Here is a 15,767-nt window from a genome sequence, read left to right on the forward strand (position 1 = left end):
AGGGGCGTTCAGTTCGCCTCGTTGTACTTGCGGTATTTTATTTCGGGTATCAGACTTATCGATAAATCACTGAAGCCGGTGGTTGCGCGCGACTCAGCTTAAATAAATTTTTCCTCAATAAATAATTTATTGATTTAAAAAAGTGCTGCTATTCAAGTGAGTAAGACGGCGGACAAGTCGTAAGAAAAGTTGTCAAGTCCGTGTATAGACCGAGAGGCTACGAATAAGATTTTCAAAAAGTGTCTCAGATGCTGGTGCGCGTTAGTGTGTGTGTGCGAATATCCTTGTGTATCCTTCTGTAGTCTGGATGGCGCCGCGTGTTTTCGCCAGCCCGCGTGGGTGTACGTGTGTGTTTGTGTGGGCACATATGTACATACATTTTTGCCCATATATTTCCATAGAACAAATGCAAAATAAATAGAAAAATTCACTTGGACGCTTTCTAGCTGTAAAAAGAATTCCAATTTTGTTTGTGCGTTTGTCTTGAAAAATCAATAGACACGAAAATTGATTCAGAATTGTTTGAAGAAACTGTGAAAGGGGTGGCGTGAGGTGGAAAACGGCGTGCTGCTGAATAAGTTTCGTGGTTTTTTCACGCTTTTATTTGGTCGCCGCTGACCCTCGGAGAGTACAGTGTACAGTTCTTTCCAGTTTTGCATGCACTGGCCGCCGTATGCAGCTGTTTTCAGAGGCGTCCGTCTCTGCTGTTGTTCATTGTTGTTGCTTTCGCAGCTGCAGCAACAAACCGTTAGGATTCGACAACACCCTGCGCACACCCTCACACTCACGCATACACTCTCTCCTTTACTCTCATCTCCTCTGGCAGCTTCCAGACGGTTCGAGGATAACAGTTACATTCCTGTTCCCTCACGCTCCCCTTTAGCCTGCGTGATTCATGATGATGCCACCTACTGTGGGTGGGACCAGGCCACAGCATCCTCTTCTTCCCACAGACAAATTTATTTGTGTAAAATTTCCGACAGGCTGGTTAGGCTCATTCTTATCAGAATTCTACATCTACTGTACCATTACCGTGTGACTAAAACATTACACTAATATGAAGTTAACTTCATTAAACGAAATCTTCTAATATATATGTATTAATTATGCAAGGTGCAATGCATTTCCAATCTTGTGAAATTGGTTGAACCATAGGATGTGCGCTGAATCGACCCACTGTGCCAGTCTTACGGTTCGTGTGTTGGAGTACAGAGCAGCAGCGGAGTGAGAGGAGCTGGCAAATACTTTAACTTTGTGTACAGTTTTTTTCGGCTACGAACTAAATATAAAAGCAAAAGAAGAAAACAAAATAGAACAGCAGGAAAAGGAAAAGAAAACGAATCTTAATTTTAAAATAGCGCGGCGGCAAACATCCCAAATGGCTCTAAGACTGCACGCGAGTGATAAAGTGACTCTTCAACTGCACAGTTTATTGTGACACCTACAGTATTTCGTTTTTCCATATTTCAACCTTTTCTGCTTACGTCAAAGAAACCAATTTTGAATTGCAAAAACCCAATTATTTCTGCACGAATGATATCACGGGTTAAACAGATTGAGTGGGGTCGGAGTGGGGGCGGGTGTGGATTGTGGGCAGCCATTCCGCAAGGTCACATGAGAACCGACGCTCTGCCCCCTGTAGTCTGCTCCGGAAACTGCGAGTACAATTTGCTTTACTCTTTCCCCACTTTTGGTCTTCCCATTGCTGGTGTTCCACAAATCTCTATCAACCCGAAAGAAAATTGAAATCTCTTTTAGCAGATTGATTGACAATGCATTTATTAAAATTATAAATTAACATTAACCATAAAACCATAAAACATGAAATTATCTTTCGATCGAAATATTTAAATTATTTGTAGCAAAATTAATGGAAAAGCAGCGATTAATCTCTAGAGACTACTGGAATCAAGAAAGCCCCGATTCTCTTGAGATTTCTGGAACACATCGCGATCATAGAATGCTCGCTCTCCTCCCACACTCTCACCGCCGTCCTTTCCGTTTTTGCTTTTGCTTAATGGTATTCCAATATGTATAGATTTTGTTGTTGTTGCTTTTGTATTTACCGACATACACAGGCACATACCGTACACATATGTATGTATGTATGGATGTGCGTATGTTTGTACATTATAAAATCCAATGAGGCAGCACCAGACGCCTGCCTTTTGTTGCTTTTGTTTCGGCTCCGCCAAAAATTTCGCTCGTTGAGTTTCTTCTTATTTCGTCTGGCCCGACCTGGCCCCTCCCGGTCCCGCGGCCCATCACACGTTTCTAGAATCAGCCGACAAACTCGTGATTTGATTGCGGATCGCGTGTGATGGAAAAAACCCCAAAAGAAGTTCGAAAAAGAAGATTGAGGGGAGTGGAGTGCCATAACAAGCTTATTTATGTTAATGTCTAGAATATAATAGAGAACAGACCAAAGCGGAGCAGGCAATTGGTGAATGGGTAAAAGTAGCCCCTTCTGTTTGCACACAAAATGTAGTACAGTCAGCCGCACGTGTTAGACGGCATTCGCAATGTTGTGAAATTGTGAAATTTATGTACATATGTACATACGTGTGTATGAAGCAAAAAAGTGTAAACTGAATGTACAGTAGTTGCTCTCTTAAGTAGAAAAGTTTATACATACATATGTACGTCATTGAAATTTTTTCATATGGAAGATGCTAGTCAGATCCCTGGACTTGTGTGAGAAATTGAAGCTGTGTGGCATAGTAATCCGACACGATCGTGTCGGCTAGCCAACTTAGCATTCACTGTACCTGGAAATGTATCCCGCGGATGAGTTTCCATCTCATTTGTCAGTAATAATTGCTAGACTATTTCTAGATATTCAGCTCTCTCTTTGATTTGTTTTTCTCAGTTTGCTGTTGTCATAATTTGTTGCACGTGTTTGTTAATTGTTTGCTCCTCACAAATGAAAGCATTTTCAATATTGAATGGCGGAGGTTAATCGATTGGAATGTGCTTTTGGGAGCTCCGTTGGCTGTGCAGTTTGACGGTCACTGGATGAGCTGTTGTTAATTTCCAAAAGAGTTGCCCCGGCTGGATTTAAAACGCGACCTTGAACTTGCAGCAACCACCCTCAAGAGGGAAACCAACCACCACAACAACAAGTGGAAACAAGTGTGTTAAGGGTGCACTCGTGATTCGTTTTGGGGGTACGTTGCGAACCGCCCTGAAAGGGTGCACGGTGGCAGGTCTTTAAAGCAAAGCTCTCTGCCAGGCACCGCCTGCGATGATCCGTCCTTGGGATATTGCAGAAAATTAAATCGATATTAAATGCAGTTTGCCCTATGGCGGCGGCTGTTTACACAGCCTTGACATTGCCAGCAGCAGGTGGGAGTCCACCTCTTTCTCTCTCCACCATATCACACTCGGCTGCACTCGCAATTCGATTCTGTTTAATTTGTGCTTCCAATTCCATTTGCATGTCATGAAATGGTTCTCCCCTCTCTCTCTCTCTCTCTCTCCATATTGCTTTGTGCACTCCGCTGCTATGCCCTAACGGTGAATTCCAATTACAGAGAGCCTAGACTTTCCAGCTTGCACATGTAAGTTCACAATGGAATGCAGGAACAGTGGGTCACAAACGTTAATCAATCTGACATAATAAACAAGAGAGCAGAGAATGAAATTGTAGAGCAGGTCAGGAAAAAGTGTTCGTATTATGGATCTTGATACCTTCGCCCCACTGTGCCAGCTGCTTATACTCTCCCGTTGAATGCATGTTTTATTGAAATGCCATAATTCTCTCGCGCTCTTTACACTCCAGAGGTTCGGCGGCTATTACACAATTTCCCCGACAGTTTTATTAGCACTGCAATTGCTCTAAAATGTTCCGCAGTTGCGTGTTTGGGGTATTTTTAGTTCCCAAAGCCCCGAAATAGCACTAAATTGGAAATGCTTGACGTAGAACTATGATTACATGCTTCATTGTGGCGGGGACCTGCTGGGTGTTCTCGATTCGTGACGCTTGGAATGGCTTTGTGTGAGTGGAATGGAGGATATTTCGCACGCGAATATTGTAATTTCGCGACTATACGTCAGCGTCAGGCGTAATCAGCATAAAGCGGCGCGACCTTGTCACGACGTGGTGTCAGCCATTGTCCTGGCTACTATCCTTCGACCTTTAGGCTCCTCCTACTGTCTCTTTCACAGTGTATAGGTTCCACTAGGGGAAAGTCTCTTGTTTTACGAGTATTTGGACACTAATTTTGTATTGTTCTGCGTCTGGGAGGGAAGCTTTTTGTTCCAGGATTTTGTATTAAGGTGCCAGATGGCTAATTACAAGATGTACGAGTAGGGAATTGAAACAATAGACACATGTGTGTATGTAGTAGATAGAATGCAATTGGGGCTGGCTCCAGACCCTTTGTTCGGGGCACATGCAAATCGTTTATATAACCTGCAACTGTGCCCTGGCCAGCCATGCCATTGATCTTCATTCTACACAATAAAGGTCCATTGTTTGTTAAAATTACACTGATGACTACAGTCTGAGCGCCAAATGACAACAATTGCAGCAATCACAATACGGGGCGGGGCTTGCTCTGGAAAACTGTCTCAAATTTTCCAATTCCAGTAATAAACTTTCAATTGAAATTGAAAAAACGCATTGTGTACCGGTTGTTACCGGTTAATTGAATGGAATTGAATATTGAAGCTAATAATAATGTTCCCGAAAACGTAATGAACCATAGACAAACATTAGTTTCAAGCTGTTTTAACCGGTTGGAATACCCATGATTGATACCTAGTGAGGTTTCATTTGAGATGAATTTGATTCAATTGGTTTTAGGCTTTCGAAGGAGCTGGTTTAGTTAGGGAATTAATGGTAGTAACTAGAGAGGAATAAACTTTGAATTTTAATGAATTTTATGGTTTAAAATATTCATTTTTCTTCTTTTTTATAGACATGGTGAATAATTTTCTGCGGTGGAAACAAATTAGCTATCCCAAACGTCAGGTAAGTCATATCCACAGCTATCTTCATAGTTATCCTTTGCATAATTTATACTTCTTTCAGTTGGCAAACTCGACATCTCTCAACTCCTACTCAACATAACAAGAAACTTCTTAGATTTAACTAAAACATCACCAAAAATCCACTTACTCAACACAACAACTTGAACGTTTAATCCATCAAGAACTATTTGCTAAAAAAAAGAAGAGGAGTCATCCGCGGGATTAAATGAAATGAAAGTGGTGCCAATGTTGAGTCTATGAGCAACTTCTCAACTGAGCTTGAAAATCCAACAATAACATCAGCGAACAGCAGGGATTAATCAGGCGTACAGAAGGAGAAGGAGTTTTATTTTAATTTGGAATATTGTTCGTTTCGTTTCGGTGTTTAGTCCTTCGGTCAAATTGTGTATTTCTTAGGATTTTAACTATTTATTGAATATTTTTAGAGCTAGAGCTATAGAGCTGGTCTGATAGATCAGTTCGTGTAGTAGGAAGAAGGAAACATTTCAGGGCATTAGTTACTTAAGTCACACCACAACTCCAAGCACTTTGTGTATCCCCCCAAACACGCGGCGAGTTGTTCACTAATTTTCATTATGAAAATAACAACAATGAAGTTTAAGCGCAAATATGGCTGTTTAGAGAATATTTGAAACGAATTTCTCACTTATTAACCAATTTGGATTTTTGTTTCGACCATCATTTGTTACCGTAGTCTTGTATTTTATAAGTTCCAATCGATTGTTTTGCACCAGTCGCCAAAAACCAAACCATCCTATCAGCCATCCACAATCACAGTCCGATCCCCCTACAATCCACATTGTTTTTTGCAAGAGAGAAAATCATTTTTAAGTTAGCTTCAGAAGATAGAAGTTCAGCGTAGAAGAGAGAAAGTTTTGAGTACAACCAACGAAAAAACCATCATGGAGCCATTCTCACCGGATCTGCTGTGGATGGTCGTCATTGGCTTCCTGATCGCCTTTGTTCTGGCCTTTGGCATTGGAGCCAACGATGTGGCCAACTCTTTTGGCACCAGCGTTGGTTCGGGCGTGCTTACCATCCGACAGGCCTGCGTGCTGGCCACCATCTGCGAGGTCTCGGGCGCCGTACTTATTGGTAAGTCATCGTTACCATCTCTGATTGATCCACTCTAATCTGGCTTTACCCTTTAGGCTACAAAGTATCGGACACGATGCGCAAGGGCATCCTGGAGGTGGGCATGTACGAGGGATACGAAGAGGTCTTGATGCTGGGCTGTGTGTCCGCCCTGGCCAGCAGCGCCGTGTGGCTGCTGGTTGCCACCTTCTTGAAGCTGCCCATTTCGGGCACACACAGCATTGTCGGCTCCACCATTGGCTTCTCGCTGGTGGCACGCGGTGTGGAGGGTCTCAAGTGGTCCACGCTGGCCACCATCGTTGGCTCGTGGTTCATCTCGCCGGTGATGAGCGGCATTGTGAGCATTTTGCTCTTCCTGGCCATACGCCGCTTCATCCTGCGTGCCCAGGAGCCGCTCAAGGCTGGCTTCCGCTCGCTGCCCATATTCTACGGTGTGACATTCTTCATCAACGTCATCAGCGTGGTGCTGGACGGACCCAAGCTGCTCTACATGGACAACATACCCACTTGGATAGCGCTGAGTGCCAGCCTGGGCCTGTCCCTGCTAGTGGTGGTGCTTACCCAGCTGGTGGTGGTGCCAATGCAGCGTCGGAAGATCGAGAAACGTTTGAGAGCCGAGAATCCAGTGAAGTTCAATTTCGAGGACTCTGTGGGTGAGTTTTATAAAAGAGAATAACTACCCCCTAGAGCAGTTCGTAAATGAAACAATTTCCCCTTTACAGAATCCTCGCCATCGGGCAGTCCCAAGAAGCAGCGTCGTCCCCTGTCGCTGGTCAGCGAGGGAAAGCCACTGCCCGCCATCGCCGAGATCACCGAGCTGGTCTCGCTGACCGACAACTCACCGAAGACCTTTAAGCTGGCGCCAAACTTTGGGCTTGCGGCCAAGAACAACAATGCGCCCGGGGAGGAGTACAAAATCAATCCGCAGCTGATCAAGAAGGCCGAGGATTTGCTGGGCAAGGCCAGTCTGGACAACACCGATCTCACCATCACCAGTCTGAACTTTATTGACGAGCAGCAGCAGCAGCAGCACCAGCAACAGCAGCAGCAGAACGGACGCAAGCTTCAGGAGTGCTTCAAACGCATTCAGTCGCCCAAGGAAGAGCACAAGTCGCAGCAGCAGCAGGTGGCCAGCAATGTGGGAGCGGCACCAGCCGTAACAGGAGCAGCGGGCAAAGCCACCAACAACAACCTGCAGGTGGTGGAGAGTGCCGGAAGTTTGGATCTGATGATCAGCTCCACGCTGTCGCCCAACTCCAGCAAGGTGCCGCTGATCGAGAGCAAGGAGGCGCTGAATGAGCAGGAGGATGAGTTCAAGCGGGCCGCCGGTCGTCGTGCCAGCAGCGCCGAGGAGACCCAGGAGATCTCCATGCTGTTTTCGTTCCTGCAGATACTTACGGCCACATTCGGCAGCTTTGCACACGGTGGAAACGATGTGAGCAACGCCATCGGTCCCTCTGATCGCACTCTACATGATCTACCGCGAGGGTTCAGTGATGCAACAGGCGGAAAGTCCCATCTATATTCTGATCTATGGCGGCATTGGCATCTCCGTGGGTCTCTGGCTGTGGGGACGTCGCGTCATCGAGACCATTGGCAATGACCTCACAAAAATCACCTCATCGACGTGAGTGGAAACAATTTATTGGAAATTAATCCCTTAACTTACGATCTTCTTTTTTGCAGTGGCTTCACAATTGAAATCGGAGCTGCCATTACCGTACTGCTGGCCAGCAAAATTGGCTTGCCCATTTCGACCACTCACTGCAAGGTTGGTTCGGTGGTTTTCGTGGGTCATGTGAGTTCATCGGGTCGCAAGAAGACACCCGCGCCGGATCAGAAGGAACTTCAGGCTACGACGGAGAAGCCAGGCCAGAAGCCTGCGGTGCCCATGGAGGATGGCAGCGTTGACTGGCATCTGTTTAGGAACATAGCCTATGCCTGGATAGTGACGGTGCCAGTGACCGCTTTGCTTAGCGCCGGAATGATGTACGTGCTCTGCCTGCTGGCCGTAGACGACATGGGTCGGGCCTAGACTACAGAGAGAGGCCATTCAATTATTAATTGTAATTGTCAAGCAAAACTATGTTTCGTAATTTTACAAGTTGGTAATCACACACAAAAACCTAAGGTTAATAACGCAAAAGAAAACAAAGAAGTGAGCAAATCTCAACAAATTACTCGCCTAACTAAAGCATTGTACTAGTACTTAGCTCCTAGAACGTGTCTCTGATGCTAACCGATATTAATATGATTTAATATGTCTACTACGCCAAGCATGTCGTGATCATTTTTTTTTAAAATATATAAAAACTACTGCGACTATTTTCCAGTCCGAATTTTGCAACCAAAGTAAGCGCGCATCTCCAATTAATTTATAGACTCCATTTAATTTACCATACCATTAGCTTCCACTCCCCGCCCTTCCCCCAAACCCTTCCCAGCAATAGAACAGAGCAAAACACTTGAATAAAATACAAACTATGTACAACAACAAAAAGACCTCTGTATGAACCTGGTCGATTGTCTTAAATTTGTTTTCAACTCAGTTTGATCGATTTTTAATATACTAATTGTTTATTTATTTTTGGTTATCCTTAAGGACTGCCTGACTAAACTCATTTGATCTTCAGAGCTTTACCTATTCTTTTTTTTTGAGATTATATCGAACTTTTTTCGAATTTATTCGGTTGATCATTCATTTCGAACCACCACTGAACATCAATTACTCAAGAGGCTCTCCAGTCCGTCTTTCATTTACATTCCATTTTGAGAGCCCCAGTTCGTAAAGTATTTCACTATGTAGTTATACGAGAAATAAATACAAAAGTTATGAAATATACGCATCTTATTATTCGGATAAAGTTGTTAATGTTTTAACTGCAAACAAATGGTAAAGGTTGAGGTTATGGCTGTGGGATAGCACGAACAGTTTTCTAAAAGTTCGATCAGTTAATTACAGCAGCAGGAATCATGGGCGCAGTTACGGATGAAGCTGAAGGATAAATATGTTGCTTAGAAGAATATTATACAGAAACCATGGACTGAACAAAGGGATCACAAGCCATAACCATGCAAGAGTATAAAGAATGTTGCTAAATAATGATGAAATTTTTAAGTTCCGATAATAGAACATCAAGCAAAACGAAGATAATAAAACTTACAACAAAAATCAAACCGTTGCCGTCGTTTTGGCTGCGTTCACATAACAGCCGGCATCGTTGACCAAAAGCTCACATGAGCTTTTATAGCGCTTACCTGCTTCGCGCTGCAAGCACACGCTGAAGCTTCGGTCTCTTTTTCTCCCTCTCTTTCCCATTCCCTCTGTCTGCTGTTGAGTGCAAATGTTGGCGGCTGCTCAAGCTTGAGTGAGAGTGGGGAGAGCCACGTGAATAAGTTACCTGCGCTTCGGCCGCTCAGTCAAGTTTTAAGCTTCGTCGCGTTCGGTTGGGAAAAAGTGTTACCGCGATTCCGCGTGGTTTTGAGTCCCGGTGTTGTTTTGGTTTAATCTGAACACTCGTAACGCCTGCGCATTTACCCGCAAATAAAGTCGTCGTCGTTCGGTGTGCAAACTGTTTAAACCATTTGACAAAAACAAACATAACTGAGTGCGAATATCGAAAACTTGTGCAATACGTGGTGGAACACAATTGGATTTATGGATTCACGCCTGAGAACTGATTAAAGGTGAGACTCAAACGAGAAGCTGCTATGATTACCATGTGGAGTGCACTTCCTTCCCCGAGAGCATGTGCTTCCTTCCTCTGCTGATTCACTTTCCGTTACCCAAAGATTATTTCTATTTGGAGGCGCACTTGTCTCCAGAGTCTCTTGGTCTCTACGTACAAGTATTACTTAATTTCTCTGCCTAATCCGATTTCCGTGCATTGAACTCTCTTCATCTTTGGGTATTTTCTGTTGCCTTTTATTTTTGCAACTTCTTGTGGTTTCGTTTCGTATTTGTTGCCTGCTGATTGTTTTTGCGAGTGTGTTTCTTCTCCGTTTCTTCAATCTGTCTGCCCTCTCTCTTACCTTCCTCTCACCGCTCTCTCGCTTTGGTTTGTTCTCATTTTATTTAATGAGTTCTCCGGTATTATTGTTATTGTCGTTGTTGTTGCTGTTGTATTGTTTTTAAAGCCTGTTTTTGTTCAATATAATTTTAGTATATGGGGCTCTGAAAACGTTTTGGCAATTTAGCCAAACAAAAAATATTAGCAAGCGGATTTGACTTTAATGGGCGGCTCTTTATCCCAGTTGCCAGATTTATGGCTCTTGTCTTGAATTAATGGCAATTATTGAATGAAATAATTATGTCCCTCTAGGGCATACTTTATGTTATTCATTTATCGTTTTCTTTCTTTATTTTTGGCAGCCTTTGGTTGATTTTGGATTGCGATTATACGATTTTTATAGATTTATAGACCACAAATTTAATTACAGATTTTATTTGAAATTAGCTGTGCACATTCCTTGGGTTTTCGCAATTTCTTTTGGGCTTTGAAATGATTTCAAACAGTACGATTAACGATATTCCAGCGATTCCCAAACTTTTCAATCAGCTTCTTCAACTCCCAAGTCTTTGGCTGCAAGATTATCAATTTCCATGCTCAAAATATCTTCTTGGTAGATCTGTCCAAATGTTTTCCCTCACTCAACAATGTAATTAACAGCTTGGCAAACAATTTACGCTTTTATCCCATGCAAATCTCAGATGAATGCCAAAATTCCGAGCTCAGCATGTGCGACCCATTTCCCCCTCAAAATGAATCTTTTCGGAATCTCCGACAGGTGCTCTATGGCTGCCGGTGGGGTGGCGTGGCAAACGATCTCCCGGGGCCTCCATTATGCTGACGGTTTAGCGGTATTCGAGTCAAAGCGATGCCGCCACCAATAGATTACCAAAACCAAACGAACCTAAACCAAACCCACTTACGACTTTTTGGCCAAGGCAGCCCAGACGATTCTTTTGCAGAACAAAAGCCAAACTATCGAAGCCATTAAGCGGGCAAAAGCCAGCAACCGTCCGGACCCGGTCCGAGTCGGAGCCAAAAAGTCATTAAAGACAAAAATCTATTGAAAACAGCAAACAAACACGCCTTAAAAATACTTCGTTGTAGCGCGAAAGGGTGGGGGCACAAAATATTTCTACTGCACATGAGAGTCTCCATTTGCGGCTCATGGCAGACTCTTTCTTTGTGCTTTGTCCAGGTGTATGCCATGCACCGACCACAGGCCATGTTAATTATGCGCTTATCAGTTCATTACCGCAGTCGAAGTTTCTCCAGAATTCAGCTGAACATATCCTTGATGTGAATCGATGGTCCAAACGGCAACCCGCAATTACTCGGACACTCCACCAGCAAGTTGCTGCTGCTCAAATTCCGATTGCGTTCTAATTTCTTGGCTCTCTCTCTCTCTCCCTCTTCAATTAATCAAAATTATATCTATCGGATGGCGGCGAGCATCCCCACAATACATCATGCATGGAGGGGATACGGCCTACGAGTGGATACACATGTAATTACTCGATTCTTTGCACTCCAATCCACTTGGGGGAATGGCAGCAGCAGCAGCAGCAGCAGCAGCAGCAACCATAACTGCAACTGCCTTTTGCATACACTGAGAGAAAGAAAATGGATTAGTTAGAGCAGCAATTCAAGCAAAAGTTGGAGATAAATTAAGTGTGGAGAGTACACACGTGCAGCGGTGAAGATTAGTTGAATTCGAGGCAATATAATGAAGTTCTAGAAGCAAGATCAGGGAATTGGAGATCAGGAAACCTTTTTTCCGCTTAACTAAATTGACATAAATTGTCATAAAATCAAGAAAGCTGCACTTAGATCCTAATACGTATATGTACAGAAGAAACAAATCTTAATAGCGAGATATTTCTATTCCAACTTACGGGAAGTTCCTTCTAGTTAAAACCACAATTAATCACATTCCTAGCGCGGATATTCAGCTTTCAAGATCTTCCTTTGTTTCATTTTATTTTGAATTAATTTTCTAGCCTTAACTTTTCTTTCCACTGTACGCGTTATATGCAGTTATGTATAAGAGCATAATGATAACCCTCGCAGCGTTCAAAACATATCCAAACGATCTTTTGCACATTTTTGCCCACTTTCTCTGCCAGGCTCCTCTTTTGGTCGTTTGTTGGTGTCGATCGTTGGCACTGCCACTGGAGTGTGAAGTGTGTGGAGTGGCGCGGGAGTGGCTGTGCCATAGACACTCCCACGTCCTCGATTACTTTTGACAATCTATAAAAAAATATTGATGCTAATTTTCAGTTTGGCCACGAAATCCAATAGAAATTCAATTAAGTGGAAGTGCAGACGAGAAAAGAACCAGTTGAAAAGAGTTTTTTTCATTAATTATAATGGAGCTGTGATTAGAGATAAGTTTGGTATGTGGAGTGCTCTTTTTATCTAAAGATTTGAGGATCTTTAAGCTCTTTTCTACACCAGTTGGAGTGTTGGCTTGCAATGATATTTGTGGCATAAAATGAATCACCATTTTTAATGCAATTTTTGATTGATTTATGGGTGTGCCATCGTCGTACGTAAATATGCAACATTCGAGTTGCGTAAAGCGTAGAAGAAAATGGCATACAAATGTCATCAGAAAAGGGAAGCCGAATGCCGATTTTTGCAATTGCGTAATACACATAAGAAGCTGGAGAAAAAAGTGTAAAAAAGGCCCAAAAAATGATGATGAATGCAACGAAAATTTAAGTTTGAAATTGTATAGACAAAGAGCGTGGAAAAAAAGGAAAAATAAAATACTGAATACTGGATGTTGGATGTTGGATATTGAATACTGAAATAATGGCAACTTTCTAACATGGCAACGCGATTATTTCCTGCTGCCGCGTGTGTCCCATGGCTTTCCTTGAATTTCCTTTTTCTGTGCGGCACATTATCGCCCCGAAAAACTCACTTGACAGCACGGCTACCCCCTCGTCCACCCCGTGGTCCGCATCATTGTCATTGGAGTCGACGACTCCATGCATTTCCCACTCAAGACAGCATTTCATAAAGTTTATTAAACTTTAACCAAATTGTTAAAGCGCCGATTTGCTGCTGCCCAACCGGCAGTCCACCGCTGCCACCACCCTCCCCAGCCCATTCACTTTTAGTTGCTGCTGCTGCGGCTGCGGCTGTAGGCGCCCCAAACGAGTCCATCAACTTTGGCCAAAACAAACGGCCACATTGGCGCGGTCCGGTTCGGTTCGTTTCGGTCTGGTCTGGCCGAGACTTGGGCGGCAACGGGGGCTGACTGCATTTGCTGCAAAGTGGCAGACATTTTCCTTGAAACACACACGGAGGCATTTCTGTCTGTGCCTGAGAATCGTAAATTAATTTTCATTTTGCATGAACTGTCACAAAGTAAAATCCATCAAGCGATTACTTCCTCTCGAGAGCAAAACGCAACGGCAATGGCGCCAAAAAGGAAATGCAAAGGAAAATGCAATGGGATTATGCAACTAAAATGTGTTAAGTGGCTCGGAATGGGGCATAAATAAAAGGAATAAAAGGTTAAGTATTCCAGCAGCTCCAGCGAAAAAGGTGACACTTTTCTGCGTTTAATTTGTTGAAGAATTGCCATAAAAATAGGAAATTTCTAATGAAATCATTAGGGAAATTTCGAAAAAGTAAAATTAAAAAGCGTTTCGGCACGTGACACTGGAAAATTGGCAACTTTTGGCATTCTTTGTGGCTTTCCCCTATGTTTCTTTCCCCTTGCCAAGTGTCTCCCTTGCATTGTGTGTCGAATGATCTGCGTTTGTCAGCTGACAGCAGCTGCCTGTCACAGATCCATTTGACAGGATCACAGACAGGAGAAATTTCGTGCATTGTTTTCTCTCTATTTTTGGAAACGAATACCAAACAAAATAGGGCATCAATTTGAAGCGGAATGTAAAGCAGAATTAAAATCTATTACCATAAAACCAATTTGTTATTTTGTTTACTTTTCTTTGTGTAAATGACTTGAACTTTGGTAGATCTCTGGGGCACCCTTCAAGGTTAAACTGCCGCCGCCTGCAGTCACCTTTCACTTGCACTCGAAATGGATTTATGCCACAGCGTTCCCCCCATGAATTTCCACACAACTGGCTCTTGTGAGACCATAAAAACTGTCTGTGGAGCCTTTGACTTAATTAGGAAAATGAACAAGTGCATGGGTCCAGCCTGCAGGCAGTGAACAGCCAGCAGCCACAGCTATTGGCATTAGCCACATTAACCGCATTTTTCCATCTGGCAGCGATATGTCACTACCACTTGACTGTACCTGTAGCTGTACCTGTAGCTGTACCTGTAGCTGTACCCCAATCCCCACCCACTCGAGTTGTGGGTTTGCTCTTGGGTGCTGTTGAAAGTTGTTTTGCTGCGACTTGGGGCAGACAGACTGCGGCAATTGCTACGGCTATGCCTTGAATCGAAATTGAATTGAAAACCTAAGCAGGGCAATCGAACACGAAGCCAGCTAATGACACTTTGCAATGGGGAAAAATGCATTAATTTGATATTGAAATTCGTTAATTGTCCATCGAAGCTGTTTGCATTGAAGAAGCTCATAAAATATCAACATATTAGGTGTGGGAATTAATTACTTTTTATGCGATTTAATTGTACTTTTATTTAGCAGAGGAATGCAGGAAATTGAATCAGAAAACTGCATAAAAAAGATATTTATATATCTACTCTTTAAGGTTTATTTTTCCAATTTTTAATCTAATTTTTTTGTGCAAATATTTGTTAGCTTAAGACCCAGCAAAACCCCAGAATTCTCTAGTCCTTTGTGTAGCATTAAATCACATTTAATCCGCTGAACAGTTTCCGCTGATTCGCGTAATTTGATTTAAATTTTAAATATTTATTTATGGCCTCATGCCGCGTCGCTGCTGGTCCGCGCAGAACACGTTTTTCCACGAGTATCAATTGTGAAATCAAAAGAGTTATTGTAGTGGCAGAGCCATGGCAAGAATGCGGCGGCAATAATAATAGTCCAATAAACATAATTGCCTTGGGCAGCGCTCCGTACTTTTGTCGTCCAATCACTTCGTGGGCGTGTCTTGGGAATATTTCTATGGAAAACTAATCTCGAGCTGCTGGAACTTTCATTAAAAAATGCCCAAATGTCTGTCTGTCTGTGACCACAGAATTGATTATGGAAATGCAATTTCCAGCGATTTCTTCATCAAATATTGTATGTAATTTTCACGTTACACACGCATGTCCGTCCGTATCTTTCGTTTTCGAACTATTATTTATTTGTGATACATTTTTGCATTGAGTTTCACAGCAAAAGTGGAACGAGTTTTGACCTCAAACCCAATTCAAATCGAGCGGGCAGGCAGAAAAGTACATACAGCAAAGGCAAAAGTCAAAAAAAAGTTCACACCTAAAAGGCTTTGGCAAAAAACAACAACAGAAAAGCCAACAATTTATTTGGGACGGCCAGACACGAGAGGCAAGTCCCGTCCCGTCCAGTGTGCACTTTGCAGGTGAATAGTCCAATCCCCCAGCTGAGCTGGGAGCTCCATTCAGTTTGGTTTTTGGTTTTTGGTTTCTGTTGCTGTTTCTGCCCAGACCCAATGCGAGTCCACGCCCAGACACAAAATCGACTTTTGTGCCAATTTTCAATGCAAATCGCATTAAGGCAAATGTTGCAAA

At 43.1% G+C, this 15,767-nt stretch overlaps 2 protein-coding genes across 6 annotated transcripts in view; both read left to right on the top strand.

Annotated features, from left to right (window-relative positions):
• Positions 1-41: 41 nt before the first annotated feature.
• LOC117893235 (sodium-dependent phosphate transporter 1) lies at positions 42-8,928 on the top strand. Its single transcript, XM_034799792.1, is given in 7 exon segments — positions 42-156; positions 4,923-4,975; positions 5,036-6,090; positions 6,147-6,743; positions 6,813-7,543; positions 7,545-7,717; positions 7,777-8,928. Coding segments are annotated over 5 exon segments (2,043 nt in total). The 5' UTR covers positions 42-156; positions 4,923-4,975; positions 5,036-5,897; the 3' UTR covers positions 8,126-8,928.
• A 569-nt stretch (positions 8,929-9,497) lies between these two features.
• The window catches only part of LOC117893232 (brain-specific angiogenesis inhibitor 1-associated protein 2), a 29,819-nt gene continuing 23,549 nt past the window's right edge, over positions 9,498-15,767 (top strand). For 4 of the 5 annotated variants that reach the window (XM_034799785.1, XM_034799789.1, XM_034799787.1 and 1 more), the window contains exon 1: positions 9,499-9,777. The gene's annotated coding sequence lies outside the window, so the exon portion shown is untranslated. Of the gene's footprint in view, positions 9,778-15,767 lie in introns of all 5 variants that reach the window. The other variant, XM_034799784.1, reaches the window with a different exon arrangement.

Source organism: Drosophila subobscura, chromosome J (assembly GCF_008121235.1).
Source record: "Drosophila subobscura isolate 14011-0131.10 chromosome J, UCBerk_Dsub_1.0, whole genome shotgun sequence".
Classification (NCBI taxonomy): Eukaryota; Metazoa; Arthropoda; class Insecta; order Diptera; family Drosophilidae; genus Drosophila; species Drosophila subobscura.